The sequence below is a fragment of the Gadus morhua genome, chromosome 14 (assembly GCF_902167405.1).
Source record: "Gadus morhua chromosome 14, gadMor3.0, whole genome shotgun sequence".
NCBI classification, from domain to species: Eukaryota; Metazoa; Chordata; class Actinopteri; order Gadiformes; family Gadidae; genus Gadus; species Gadus morhua.
In genome coordinates, this window is record NC_044061.1 from 2,295,817 (window position 1) to 2,310,784 (window position 14,968).

General features: G+C 49.2%; 2 protein-coding genes across 3 annotated transcripts in view; both read left to right on the forward strand.

Moving 5' to 3' along the window:
• Positions 1 to 4,203, forward strand: part of mtmr10 (myotubularin related protein 10) — a 15,992-nt gene extending 11,789 nt beyond the window's left edge. The window contains exons 15-16 of the mRNA XM_030377100.1: positions 1 to 21; positions 1,832 to 4,203. The exon at positions 1 to 21 is cut by the window's left edge and continues 162 nt beyond it. Coding sequence (XP_030232960.1) covers positions 1 to 21; positions 1,832 to 2,512 — 702 coding nt within the window. The 3' untranslated portion in view covers positions 2,513 to 4,203. The remainder of the gene's footprint in view (positions 22 to 1,831) is intronic.
• Positions 4,204 to 5,082: 879 nt separating this feature from the next.
• Positions 5,083 to 14,712, forward strand: atxn1l (ataxin 1-like). 2 transcript variants are annotated; one of them, XR_003979367.1, is made up of 4 exons: positions 5,083 to 5,197; positions 6,008 to 7,128; positions 7,528 to 12,664; positions 12,703 to 14,712. XR_003979367.1 is itself a non-coding variant. In XM_030377085.1 (3 exons), the coding sequence occupies exons 2-3, from the start codon at positions 6,124 to 6,126 to the stop codon at positions 8,956 to 8,958; spliced, it is 2,436 nt and encodes an 811-aa protein (XP_030232945.1). In that variant the 5' UTR covers positions 5,083 to 5,197; positions 6,008 to 6,123; the 3' UTR covers positions 8,959 to 14,712. The 2 variants fall into 2 exon arrangements, 1 of the variants encoding a protein (XP_030232945.1); XM_030377085.1 differs by having other exon boundaries at positions 7,528 to 14,712.
• Positions 14,713 to 14,968: the final 256 nt, after the last annotated feature.

The window sequence follows — 14,968 nt, forward strand, 5'->3', positions numbered from 1 at the left end:
AAGTCCTTCAGACGCACAAAGGTCAGTGGGAAGGACTCTCCGTTAAACACAGCTCCCCTAGTGGGGACATGGAGGAGGACTCTACGTAACACAGCTCCTCTAGTTGGGACATGGAGAAGGACTCTCCGTTAAACACAGCTCCCCTAGTGGGGACATGGAGAAGGCCTCTCCGTTAAACACAGCTCCCCTAGTGGGGACGTGGAGAAGGACTCTCCGTTAAACACAGCTCCCCTAGTGGGGACATGGAGAAGGCCTCTCCATTAAACACAGCTCCTCTAGTGGGGACATGGAGAAGGACTCTCCGTTAAACACAGCTCCCCTAGTGGGGACATGGAGAAGAACTCTCCGTTAAACACAGCTCCCCTGGTGGGGACATGGAGAAGGCCTCTCTGTTAAACAGCTCCTCTAGTGGGGACGTGGAGAAGGACTCTCCGTTAAACACAGCTCCCCTAGTGGGGACATGGAGAAGGACTCTCTGTTAAACACAGCTCCTCTGGTGGGGGTATGGAGAAGGACTCTCCGTTAGACACAGCTCCCCTAGTGGGGACATGGAGAAGAACTCTCCGTTAAACACAGCTCCCCTGGTGGGGACATGGAGAAGGCCTCTCTGTTAAACACAGCTCCTCTGGTGGGGGTATGGAGAAGGACTCTCCGTTAAACACAGCTCCCCTAGTGGGGACATGGAGAAGAACTCTCCGTTAAACACAGCTCCCCTGGTGGGGACATGGAGAAGGCCTCTCTGTTAAACACAGCTCCCCTGGTGGGGACATGGAGAAGGACTCTCTGTTAAACACAGCTTCTCTAGTGGGGGTATGGAGAAGACCTCTCCGTTAAACACAGCTTCTCTGGTGGGGGTATGGAGAAGGACTCTCCGTTAAACACAGCTCCCCTGGTGGGGACATGGAGAAGGCCTCTCTGTTAAACACAGCTTCTCTGGTGGGGGTATGGAGAAGGACTCTCCGTTAAACACAGCTCCCCTAGTGGGGACATGGAGAAGGCCTCTCTGTTAAACACAGCTCCCCTGGTGGGGACATGGAGAAGGCCTCTCCATTAAACACAGCTCCTCTAGTGGGGACATGGAGAAGGACTCACCGTTAAACACAGCTCCCCTGGTGGGGACATGGAGAAGGCCTCTCTGTTAAACACAGCTCCTCTAGTGGGGACATGGAGAAGGACTCACCGTTAAACACAGCTCCCCTGGTGGGGACATGGAGAAGGCCTCTCCGTTAAACACAGCTCCCCTGGTGGGGGTATGGAGAAGGACGGGAAGATACTGGCAACCAGTTCCAGTCATGTGTCGATGGAAGAACAGCACATTTGTTCCTTTAGTACGGAAAAGTGAAACATGTTCTCCATCTTATTCATCCCATTCTGTTATTTTTACCGGTACCCAAGTTTCCACTTGACGACCCTGAGTTGATTCTCTAACATTTCAGAACAAGGAAGAGAGAAGCCCTTTGCGAAGTTAATTGGCTCTAGTCTTGTAAAAAGAAAAAAAAATGAACATACCTATGATATTTATTTACAATGAGGGCCTTCTGGAAGACGCTTTTATCCAAAGCGACTTACATTAAGTACATTAGTCAGAAGAAGAGGAACAACAATATATCGCTGTCGTTACAGTAAGGATATTCAGAGAACCAAGCACTAACAATCACTAGGGTTAACCCATTCCCCGTACACAACAAAGATAGTTGGGATAAGACGCGACGCAATGCTAAGGACTATTTTTAAGTGCCAGGACGTACCACACACACTAAGTACGTAAGAGGGGTGTGAGGGGGGGGTCCCAACATGTCTCTCATGTCTCCGCTCTTCTCTTCCCCTGCAGCATAAAACGTGGAGCTCCACTCTGCGAGGCGCGCCCCCCTCCCAGACAGGCTGGAGCTCCACCCTGCGAGGCACCCCCCCCGCCCTCGCACGCAACGGCCTGCAGGGCAGTCAGGGTACCCTGCCGCGCCGGAACTCCCTGGCCGCCCAGCTGAAGTCGGACCTGTTCCCGGTGAGGGACGTCCCCGAGAGCCCGTCGGAGCGCTTCGCCCGGGACTGGTTCTCGGGCCCGGCGGACCCCCAGGGGCTGCTGCTGCCCCAGCTGCTGCCCTCCCACCTGGCCCTGTGGCGGCTCTACTTCCTGCGCTGGGTGCCCGAGGCCGTCATCCCCCGCGGCGGCCCCGTCACGGCCGTCCACGCGGTCTCCCAGCTGGCCCACGAGATCGAGACGCTGCAGAGCCAACTGCGGCGCTACAAGGGCCCCACGCCGGGGAGCACGCCCCGGGCCAGCCCCGCCGGGGGCCCCCCCGGGACCCCCCACGCGGAGCCCAGCAGGATGTTCTTCAAGGCCGGCTCGCTGTACGAACCCTCGCCCCCCCCGGAGTTCCTCAGCTCCTCCTTTCCCTTCACCCCCGTGGGGAACCTGTGCCGGCCCAACCTCCGCGGAACGCCCATCAGCAAGCTCCTGAACGGGGCCAAGACGTGGCTCTCCACCGAGACCCTGGCCGGCGAGACCGCATGAGGCTTCAGGGCGTCAGGCGCACCTTGAGTTTAGTCTTCTTGTCCGAATCGACTTTACGCATTTAGGATGAGAGTTTGTTTGGGTTGTGGATTCATTGAGCTTGCAAGCTGGACAGTTTTCTCAAAGTTTTCACTCTAAGACCGTGGTTGTATGTTCACCTGAGCTTTAACACGTGTTGGTTCATGGGATTATGTTATAATCTAGAGTGTAAATAATGATCCACCATATAGAGGTGTATGAATTTCTAATTGGACACAAATAATGTCCAGCCAGAAACTATTGGCTGAACCGTGATTTCAGTGGAGCTGTACGGAATCGGGACGTCCAACCAATCCCCACGATCGCTCCTGTTTGATATGCAAACGCATTTCAATGTCGTGGTATGAAAGGTTGTTGGCTTCTGTTGTTGCCGATTAAGTTTGTGCACGTCTGCTTGTGCGCGTGCTTGTGCGTGTCCATGTGTTCTCGTGTGTGCACGTGTGCTTGTGCATGTGCTCTTGCACGTTCGTCTGCTCATGTGCATTTGTGCTTGGTGTGCAGTGTTTGACATTCTTTATAGGATTTAGAGATCAGAAGTTCTTATCAATATTGGAATGTAAATACTCTGTCTGAATGCCGAGGCCTTAATGTACAGATGAGCGCTTCTTTAATGGAGGGGCTGTAGAGAAAACTATTTTGTAGAAAGGGAAGTAGAAAGTGACTGCTCAGCATTGTAATGTTAGGGCCTAGTTGGATTGAGATTGATTAAGCAGTTTCTTACGGTTTATTTTGCACAAGCAAACTACTTGCTTAAGGAAAGATAAAGGTAGCACATAGTTAAATGTTCAGGGTCTTAATTTTTTGGTTGAAAATCGTTTTTGTATTGAAGTAGAGAAAAGGACCTTTGTTATACTAACTTTAATGCAGATGACACTTTTATTACCGAAAATTAAGCTTTTGGGAGTTGAATCTGTGGTAGTAATTATTATTTTTTTCATAGAATTCTTAGATGGCTTGTGGTGTGCAGGTACTATCTATATGATGTATTTAACTAACAAGTAAATGAATTAATTACCTATGGAAGGTAAAAAGGGATCCTATAGTTTGATGATCAAACCATAAATGGGACCTTTGCATAGGCTGGAAACAGATTGATGTTTGAGTGTTTTTTGCAAACACTTACATGCAGGAAAGATTACTAATGGCTAGTATCCTCTCCCTGTCTACATTACAATAAACTAAAGTCTGTCGCCAGATTATCAATTGATTAACTTTAACAAATCTTAAGTTGTGCTTGAATTGTTTTATTGTAGGCCTACTTATAATAATGGTACTGAGTAACTTTTATGTATTTAGTTTGTATTTTATGAAGAGGTATTTATATACGGTTCTAACTACTAATTATCTTTATTGCACCCTGCTGTGATTGGACGAGGTCTCTGCTGTTATAGGGCAGTTTGATATAAATCAACAGCAAATACACCATTTTGAAGAGGAAGAATCGTTGTGCCTTTTGGGGAATTGGGTCTCTTTCTGTACACATAATAAACAATTTGTCTGTTTGTGGACATCAGATCTGAATTGTTTAATGCATTTTTTACAAAATGTAAATTAAGTTAGAGGCCTATTTGAAAATGTAATTAGACTTTTTAGGGTGGAACGACCTGGACAGGGTTTTCTGTGACCTCTAATAAATAACGGTTTGAAATACATCCTCTTGTCATCTTTATCCAGGACATGCTAACAAGCAACTGCATTGTTATAAAATAATCCACTGAGGAATAAATAGATCATGTTTGTGTCTCATGTGGGGACTTTCTTGAGCAACACATTTTACTTGTGATGTGGTGGAAACAAAGCCCTTTGGTGGAAACAAACGAAAGATTAAGCTTTTTCTTCTTCCCTTTTTTACTTTTAGTCATCAGAACAATAAAACCTCAAACAGGCCCGCGTGTAAGAATATAGCGTTTCACAGCGATGTCATCACAGGACCAACAGGTAATAACTCTCAGGGATCTCCTTCTTTAATGAAGGCAAAAGGTCAATGTGATATCTTCACTGGTTTAGTCATCTGGTAAGGTGACTAAACCATTGAAGATATCACATTGACCACATCGATGGTAAAAGGAGCAGAACCATGTATGAACGACGATCCGTTTGTCTGGGTTGACCCCCCTTAAAAAGGATCTTTGCTTTAAGGAACATGGTCTGGACGTGAGCAGCATTCATTTATATGGTTGGACTTCTTAAAAATGGTTAATAAAAATGGATATGGTGTAATCAGGATCCATACAGTTCCATCCGTTCATTCATTACAATTCGTTAATTAAAAGCATTCAAAAGATATACATAATTTATTTTTTATTGTTCACAATGTAAATGAAAGTGGTGTATCCAAAATAAGATTAAAAGGTTTGATGTCAATCTATCCGGTGGTTTCATTTTAAAAGAGATCAACATCCGGATTAAAGATGTTTTACATCAGGATTAAAGATGCTTAACATCAGGATTAAAGATGATTGACATCATCAGGAATAAAGGTGAATAATGAGGCGGGGATGTGATGCTCTACGTGACGTCACTCTCAGGCGCCTCTGTCACGGCCCTCTGCGACGGCCTCCGCTCCCCATCCCTGATCCGGCCGCGGCTTCTTCTTCATCATCTCCACCCTTCAAATGCAAAGTGTGCTCGCAATGACATCGGGAGGTACGTGAACAACCGTGTCCACAGACGAGGTGTTCCTCAGCTGGTGTCTGTCGGTCTTCTGCTCCGCGAGGACTGAGGTCTGGAGCTGCTAGCGGAGTTAGCGTTAGCTCTGATGCTAACACCTTTAGCTCTGGTAGCTTCCATTGATGCTCACTTTCTCCGTCACTTTCATCAGTTAAATCGGAGGGTTTTCTATGGTTATGTTAACGTGTCCTAAAGAAGTAAGTCCCCGGTCCACGTCCCGGGTGTCTCAGGGGTTGAGACGCGGTTTGTTTTGGCAGTGACGACCTGCTAGTGACTTCACCACATCTCACTGATCATTACCCTCATTGGAATACACTGTACTGCTATAATAATAATACTATTCATAATGATAACTAATGGTTTACGTACACACATTGAAGCGTTGTAGTGGACAGGAGGTTTGGGCTGAGCTTAATGTTGAAAAGGAGTAGCCTGCTGTTCACTGGTTGGGATGTTTAACAGCATCCCCTGGCCTTACAGATGTAGTGATGTATAGATACAGATGTGTATAAGATCTACCTCACTAGCATATGACAAGAATATTAAACGAAAAAGAATAATATCTTGTATCATTCAAGATATCCAACTGCCACCCTCTTCTTCTTATCACTTATTAATTCACTCTGTAGTTATGTGATCTTATAGAAATATACATATCAATTATTGTAAAACTATCATACAAGTCTGTGTAATAATGTTCTACTTTCATGCCAAGATGTCCGTTCTGATCCTGATGTTGGGTTGTACTGCCTCACTGTGTGTCTCTGACCGTCCCTTTGTCTCCAGGCAGGTTTGTGAATGCGGTCGGCCGGGTGATTTCAGAACTGGATCCTGAGGGGCGTCGCTGGCCTGAAGACTCTGTTCCCCGACAGTAGAGCTCCTCCCTCGCCCAGAACACAGCCATGAAGCAAGCCCAGGAGCGCAACCAGGAGTGCCTGCCTCCCAAGAAGAGGGATATCCCCGTCAGCAGCGGCGGCGGTGGCGGCGGCGGCGGCGGCGGTGAGCCCCCAGGGACCAGTCTAGGAGGAGGAGGAGGAGGAGGAGGAGGTGGGGGAGGTTGTGGAGGGGATGAGGTGGCCCCCCCCCAGAGCTCCGGTCCCAGCCTCGACGCTCAGGGAGGGGCCAGCTCCGGGGAGTGGCTGCGCGCCCAGACAAGCCTTCACTACGGGATGGAGAGTTCTGAAAACATACCAGCCGTGCCTGTCGACCAGTACAGCATGCTCTACAAAGTGGCCCTCCCCTCCGGCACCTACTCCTCCTCCAGCCTCCACCCCGTGCTCAGCCATATCTCCCCTGCCTACACGGTGCACTCCCCCCTCATGCAGCATCCAGGGATCCCCTACCCCCCGCTGGGCTACGCCCAGATCCCCCACTCCCAGCTGCAGTTCGTCAGCCCCTCCTACGCCGCCGTGCCGTACGCCGTGCCGCCCGGCTTCGTCCACAGCTCCATCCTCTCGCCCTCGGGCGCCCTCTCCCAGCCCCACGCCGTGTCCCACCTCGTCCCCTACCCCTCCGTCATGCAGGAGGGCGTCGTCTCCCCGCCGTCCCAGCAGCAGGTGGCTGCTCACACTTTTACCAAAGTCGGGGGGTCGGGCGGGATCCCCCTGATGCTGACCTCGGAGCAGGCGGAGCTCAGCGCCCGGGGGGTGCCGGTCTACTACCGCCCCCAGGGGGCGCTGGCGGGGCCGGAGGTGCTGAGGGACGCCCACATGGTGCAGCAGGAGACCCAGGCCAAGATGAACGGAGGGGAGGGGAGGGAGGACTATAAGGGCAGGACCTCCCGGCTGCTCCAGGTGGCTCCGGGGGGCGGGGCGCTGGACTACGGCCCGGACCGGGGCCTGAAGGACCGCCGGGGGGAGGACCGGCACTCCCCGGGCCAGAGGAGCACGCCCGACAGCGACCTGGAGGTGAGGCGGTAGGACGCCCGGCTTTAGGGGCTCCTCGACGTGTTAGGATGCATAAAGGTTTATTATCGGCTAAATTCAGTTATTATTTCAAATACAATTTTGGAACACAGCATTAAAAGGAGAGACATGCACACATGGTGACAGTAGGCTCTACAAATCAGTTTATAACCTAGAGTAGAACCTAGAGTGTACATATCTTTCACTTTCTATTACTGAACATTCAACTTCTTTGCTCCCGTTGATAGTTTCTATTCCAGAATTGATCTGGAATCGAAACTAGGCGACGTCTAATAAAGAACTCTGCAAATAAACAAACGACACAAAACTAGTAACCCCACAAGGACTGCAATAGGATGGTGATGGTGTTTAAGAACTTGAACTGAAACCCCTCCCTCTCAGCTGCAGCAGGCGGGGGGGCCCTCGTCGGGGCCGGGCCACGGCGGGGGCCGAAAAGAAGTGTCCTTCGCGCCGCTGAACCTCTCCCAGGGCTCCCAGAGGGCCCGCGAGGCTCACGGCGACCCCACGCCGGAGCACTCCGTCAGGGCCGCGGCGTACACCGGCCACGCCGTCAGCTACGGGGACCCCCGCTTCGCCGGCCTCCAGCAGCAGGGGGCGCTGCCGGGCCACGCCGTCATCCTGGCCAACGGACAGCCCGTCCTCATCCCCATGGAGTACCAGCCGCCGCCGCCGCAGCAGCATCACTACGCGTGCCAGCCCAACGACGTCTCGGCCATCCCTTCCTTCAAACCCTCTGACCCCCCAGCCAGAGTGTGCCTCTCTGAGCGGGCTGTGGTTGAGCTGGCCACAGCTCAGCAGCAGCAGCAGCTGCTGCAACAGCAGCTACAACAGCAGCAGCAGCAGTCCACCCACCACGCCCCCCCGGGGGCCGCTCAGGCCCCCCCGGGGCCCGCCGCGGCCTCGGGGCCCGGCAGCCCGTCCCACTTCATGAAGGGGGCCATCATCCAGCTGGCGACGGGCGAGCTGAAGCGCGTGGAGGACCTGCAGACGCAGGACTTTGTGCGGAGCGCCGAGGTGAGCGGCGGGCTGAAGATCGACTCCAGCATGGTGGTGGACATCCGGGCCAGCCAGCAGAAGGCCGGCCTGGTGGCACTGCACTTCACGGTGGGCGAGCAGCAGAGCAAGGTGACCATCGACGTGCCCCCCGAGCACCCCTTCTTCGTGTTCGGCCAGGGCTGGTCCTCGTGCACGCCGGAGCGCACGGCGCAGCTCTACGGCCTGGCCTGCCACCACCTGCAGGTGGGCGACGTCTGCGTGTCCATCACCCTGCAGCAGCAGGTCCAGGCGCAGCCCCCGCCGCCCCCGAAGCAGCCCCAGCAGCACCACCACCCCCAACTACTACAGCAGCAGCAGCAGCAGCAGCAGCAGGGCCTGGCCCGGACTCCCAGTAAAGCCAGTACTGGTCCCAGCCCGCAGCCCATGGGCCCGCCCGCGCCCCAGCAGCCCCGGCTGCAGGCCCAGTTCCGGATAGAGCGCATGTACAGGGAACAGGACAGGGAGAAGGAGGCGCCAGGCGCGGAGGGCGTGGCGCCCTCCCGGCCCAGCGTGCCCTCGCCCTCGGCGGAGCACGGCCGCAGCCAGAGCAGCAGCTTCCATTTGCACACAGAGGGCCCCGCCGCCCAGGGGCCCTCGGCCGTCCTTCTGGGGGCCGCCCAGGCCGGGCTGAGCGCCGCCCAGAGGCGCTGGTCGGCCCCGGGCCTCCAAAGATGTGTGATAAAGGGCGGCGAGGGCCCGCACGCACAGACCAGGCCCTCCTTCGTCCCCCAGGAGGTGAAACTGTCCATCGAGGGGCGCTCTAACGCAGGGAAGTAGCACCAGGAGGAGTAGGAGTCCTACAGACGCAGCCAAAAGAGAGGATGAGTGGGGGCCGGAGGGAGGAGGTGAGAATGGAGCCTCAGAATGTTTGAGATTTTGCACACTTACCGAGACACAAAATGGCCGTTGTTGTTCTGTGGTCTTAAGGATTGCTCTGTGGGTTCAGCCGGCAGTCAGGCCCGGCCTTAAGGTCCTCTCCGGCCCGGGGGGTCCGGGGGGGGGGGCGGAGCAGGTGAATCTGGAGCATGTAGCTGGTCAAACACCGTTCATAACCCGGAGACGGTTCGATTATCCTCCTTACCTCACCTCCACTTCTGCATAGCCATCACTTATCTTTGTTTCACCCAACCCATTTCACCACAACATGAGATACGGAGAATGTGATCTTGGCACAACTGTTAGTTCAATCGTTGTTTTTTTTTAATCAATGGCCACTACCACCCCCCCCCCCCCCCCCCCCCCCTTATTTTAAGCTCCACCTACAGGGGGTGGGAAGTTGATGTGACCAATGCCAGGACTCTGAGGTGATGTGTGCCATGTATTCGTCTCTGTTGCCCAAAGACCACTAGGAACCCTAAGGCCTCATCTACATTCCCTGTCGGAGGAGAAGCATATTCCCAGAGGTTTTGGTTTAGTGGGAGAAGATTGCCGTCACATAATCAACCGCCAATCAAGGGTCATTTAGAACAATCATTCAATTAGCATCACACCCCTCGCTGACTAATTAAATCTCCCCCTCTTAGAAACCGACACCGTTTACAGTTTACCCAGAGTGGGGACGGACATATTGTTGGGGTCATATCACGCATCAGAATATTACCCTCTGGGAAATGTTAACATAGAATTTCACATCTTGGAGTCAAGGCCATCCCTTTTAACGTCTATGCCTCAGAAACCTACGGTGAGACGGTCACTGCAGGCCGTTCTTTGCAGTTGAAGTAGTTTAGTTGCTACTGCTCATTCATCGAATCTGCCGAGAGAATTCCTTGTCTCCTGAACTGTCTGCTTTCTGATGGACCGTCTATTTGCAAGAATTCGCTAATCAACTAGAGACCATAAAAGGTTCCTCTAAACGCTCGTATTGTGGCCAACAAATCAAAGACAGCTTATGTTTCCCTGGTGGATTGAACTCCACATGCCTCCACCTTCACACTCAGGAGGAACCCTGGTTCTGCATACATGAAGTCTTCGTCCAGGAGACCACAGCTTTAGTAATGGCTCTGGGCACTCAGACCCTTCTACACAATCAAAACCTTTTTAAGAATGTAAGGCTTGTTTTTCAGTTCTTTTGTATCACCGTTTTATATCGGCGGCGGGTTTGGGTGGTTTCATCGTGTTGATGGAAACATATTTCCAACCGTTCTTAAAACTGTCGGGTGACATTGTTAAGATGGGAAATAGCTAAATTGATGTTTTAAAGTATTGTTACATGGGCTGCAAGTGTACTTTTATCCACCCAGTGATCCAATGCCAATACCATGGACAGAAACATGGTGATACCCCTTAACATATCTGCAAATTGAACTGGGCAAGTTTGGGAAAGACAACTGCAGAATAAATATTCCCTTATGTATTCGGAACAGATCGTCTCCCACTTTTCTCTTTAACAGGCATGCATGTGGGAGACAGTTCAAAACGTTTTTGATTAGAGGCATTTATGCTAATCGAAAAACATTTTAAGGTGGAACTCCTAGAATAAATTCCTCCATGGGGCTTGTTCTGTTTTTAGGATTCATTAAAAACTAGCTTGCAAATTAACACTGTTGTATAATTTGCACTGTTTGCTGTTTAGCCAATGTGGGTGCTGCAGGTTCAATCTTCTGAGAGGTTTTAGACTTCACTGAACTGAAAGATTATTAAGTGCAATTAGACCATGATGATAAGAATCAAATGTAAACATTATTATTACAGGCTTGCATTCCACACAAACATTCCTATGATCAACTGTCAGACCCTGGCCCGGTGAGACCATCCTGATTCGTTCACACCCGGATCAGTCTGGCCTCGACCCAATGGTAATGCTTTCCAAGGTGTTTTAATTGATTGGCCAATCAGGGCTTGGGGGGGGGGGGGACGGACTTTCATCTCATGACAAACAGGGCTTGGTAGATTTAAAGTTATGGTGTGTTCCAGAATCCTTGTACGCCATACTTCCGAGTCGTAAGTCGAAGATCTCGCAGCTTTCTTGCAGCATTTCTCGAAGGCACACTCCCTTTTTGTCTTCATCTTTCGAAAATCTGAGAGTAGACCGAGAGCAGTGATGACGCTCTCAACAAAATGGCTGCGCCCGTGAGGAGATGTATTTTCTTTGTATTTGTACAATGTTGTTCATTTAAAACTACTTTATTCCGTTCACCAATTTATCCATTGCATGGTCTTGCTGTGCGTGCAATACAATGTAAAGTTGTGGTGTTTGTTTTCGGGCTGGTTTGCTAAAGAGGCTAATGTAGCTAACAATAAACAACGACTAGCCAATTTCATGCCACAATCACAAAGACGAACGGGAATTCTATGAATGCTCCGAGACTGAAAGTGACGTCAAACATGCAACTCGGAAGGCTGGCGTCCGCGGATTCAGGAACAAACCATAAGCATAAACAATGGCGCCGTCACAAGCTTTAATCTGAAATAGACTTAAGACCGATGTTAAAAAATGAACAGAAAGCTGAACATTTAGCCGCTCCCATACGAATGGCTGCAAGCCAAGGCCAGGCCGTTGTTCTTTGCTAAATGCTAACCTGATCTCTGGATGGTCTCACTGAGCGACTGGAACCTGGTGTGTTGGTGTGTCCCCTTCTCTGCTCGGTGGCTTGAATGTTCTTTCTTACTGCTGTAAACATTTAACCTCACCCAATCTGTCTGTCGTAGGCTGATATGACGGGGTCTCGGACTTGGATACTATCCTTTTTTTTGTTTGGTATTTATGTGTTTATGTCCACGTTGGTCGACCGTCGAGTTAGATCCCATGAGCTCCGCATCGTTTATCAGACGCTCGCCCCTGCAGTTCTGTTGACGTCCACCGGGGTCGGAGTCTGAATCTATCAAGTCTAGTTCATGCACTGGTACCCGGTTTGCAGGCTTTCATCAACATACAAATCACACTCTTAGGCCCACAGAATTTTGTAACGATTGATGGCCATTTAGAAACTTATTTTTCATTTTGAAATGCTATTGGCAATCTAGTCACACGTATAACTGGTATACATTTCATGTGGTCCTAGCATGTACTATGCAGTTACAACTCAAGTATTTTACCCTTCAATGTCCACGGCCTCCTTGGAAACGGAAAAGACTACGAGAGGCGAGTGGGTTCGTTGTTCAAGGCCGGAGCCACGCAGTCTTCTTTCCCATGCAGCCTTGAATGGCAAACTCAGTGTTTCATTCTGTTCACTGTTCTGTCTCACAGTTTTTCGAGTCCCCACTTTGGCATTGTGGCTCAGATTAGAACATATCGTTGGAGCACAACGGCATAAGATGATCTGTCTAAAAGCGTGTCCTGTGCTCATATGGGTAGGAATGAGAAGCCACAGCGCGGGGCGGTAAAGCTTCAAATGCTTTCTGTGTACGGCCAAAACATCTCTGGCAGCAATGCCCTCTGGTTGGTACAGGTCTCTGAACCCGGGACCTGGTCTCTGAACCCGGGACCTGGTCTCTGACGTGGTCTGTCAGATGATGCTCTGGTCCACTCCAGATCTCTGACCAGGTCTGTCAGATGATCCTCTGGTCCAGATCTCTGACCAGGTCTGTCAGATGATCCTCTGGTCCAGATCTCTGACCAGGTTTGTCAGATGATCCTCTGGTCCAGATCTCTGACCAGATTTGTCAGATGATCCTCTGGTCCAGGTCTCTGACCAGGTTTGTCAGATGATCCTCTGGTCCAGGTCTCTGACCAGGTTTGTCAGATGATCCTCTGGTCCAGATCTCTGACCAGGTTTGTCAGATGATCCTCTGGTCCAGATCTCGGACCAGGTTTGTCAGATGATCCTCTGGTTCAGATCTTTGACCAGATTTGTCAGATGATCCTCTGGTCCAGGTCTCTGACCAGATTTGTCAGATGATCCTCTGGTCCAGATCTCGGACCAGGTTTGTCAGATGATCCTCTGGTCCAGATCTCGGACCAGGTTTGTCAGATGATCCTCTGGTCCAGATCTCGGACCAGGTTTGTCAGATGATCCTCTGGTCCAGGTCTCTGACCAGGTTTGTCAGATGATCCCCGGGTCCAGATCTCTGACCTGGTCTTGGTCCAGGTTCCTGACCCGGTGTTTCCGGTGACCCCTGTTCTACTAATGTGATGGATCGATGAGCGCTCTTTATTCTATGTAATTGCACTAAAAGTCCTCCTTTACAGTGTTTTAAGATCAACTATTGGTAAATTGAAGTTTCCAAATATCAAGCACCCAAAAAAGTAAGGGAAAAAAAACTGTGCGTAATGTTTTCCTGTAGATATGAGTATTTTTTGTATGGTTTTATTATGCAGCTTGTCGATAATGCCTTAAGGTCTGCTTTATACAAGGTGTGGATCAGATGTTCTATGCCCTGGCCTCAGCCCTGCTGGAGCCTCACTCCCCTGCTTTCGCTTTGCTCGTGTATCAACTCCCCCAGTGCAGTGTTTCACAACGTCAAAACACGACCACAATAACCTTCTTCCCCTTAAGCATGATCGGTTCAATTCATTTGTTTCCTTGTCTGACCGTCAAGTTAGTGGAAGATGTTGCACTTTTAACATGATGTCAGGTGTGTGATGGAGGCTGTTCCTGAACAGGAGTTTAAACAGAGTGTCCGTGGTGTGTGAGCTGTGTCGGTATCTATCTTGAAGTCTACCAGGTTTCCTTCTTACTGGTTTATTGACGGTGAAAGTGAGGCAGAGAGTGTAAAGTGGTATGCTTTTCAATGGAAAATGTTATTTTTATGGTAACCATTTAATGAATCGTTCATTTGTTTTGAAACACTTTTTTTTTTTTGTCCCTTTGTAAATTAGTTTGGGCCTTAATATAATTGTATTTTGGTATCACTGTTACCAAATGAAATCAGGATAACAGGAACGGTTTAAGATAATTTAAATGGAGATGTTTTCATATTGACATTGTTCTTTTTGGCCCTTGGTGTTTGTGATGTGGAATAACATAAAAAGACCTAGCATCTGTTCTTTTTCTTTTTCTTTTTTACAACACAATCTGCAAAATATATGCAATGATGTATATGTAACATTCAATCCTCAACTATAATCCAGGTTGTATGAACTTTGTATAGTCCGTTTTACTATTCTATGGCCGTACCGGTATGTATTGATTCTTTATCAGAAGCCTTAGAGTTGTGTACCCAAAGTGCTCCCTTAGACTACCCTTCACCTACCTGAAATTTAACAAAGCATTAATGACTATATTTTGTTTCATTTTTATTTCTACTTTTTTGGATAAAATAGATTTGTACTGTATATTTGTACCTCTTTGTGGACTACTTAGGTCTTCTTTGTTTTTTGTTGTTTTAATTCTATGTACTTAAGGACACAGATATTGTATTTTTATTGTTATGGCTAACTTCTTTGAGACGTTGCATTTATCATGTTTGTTAAGTAAACACAATATAATATATACATATATAAATATAAACTATTATCCTACCACTTTGCTTTCCGTTTAAGTTTTTTTTTTATAAAAGTGAGTGGAAGTGAAAATCTGAAATATCATTATGCATATTCTATAATACAAAGGTTACTATTTGCATCCAATAAATTTGATTTGAAAGTGTTTATATCGGTCCTCTGACTATTAAACTCATAGGGGAATCAACAATATTTAGTAGCACATGAAACAAGCCTAAATGCAGATGGTGCTTAAGGTAAGTTGTGTTGCACAGCACGGGGCCTGCCCAACATAAATGAAGGTGCAAATATGTTTTTGGTCCATAACTGGTACGTGCTTTGTGCTCATACACTTTGACTAGTTTGATTAACTGTTGATTATTCTGATGTTTCGTTTTACATGAAAGATGGATCTAATACAGGCAG

Excerpts from the sequence above, each read along its gene's own strand:
- atxn1l (XM_030377085.1), top strand. The coding sequence starts at position 6,124 with ATGAAGCAAGCCCAGGAGCGCAACCAGGAGTGCCTGCCTCCCAAGAAG. Across the intron at positions 7,129-7,527 it reads CGCCCGACAGCGACCTGGAG|CTGCAGCAGGCGGGGGGGCC; the intron begins GTGAGGCGGTAG and ends CCTCCCTCTCAG.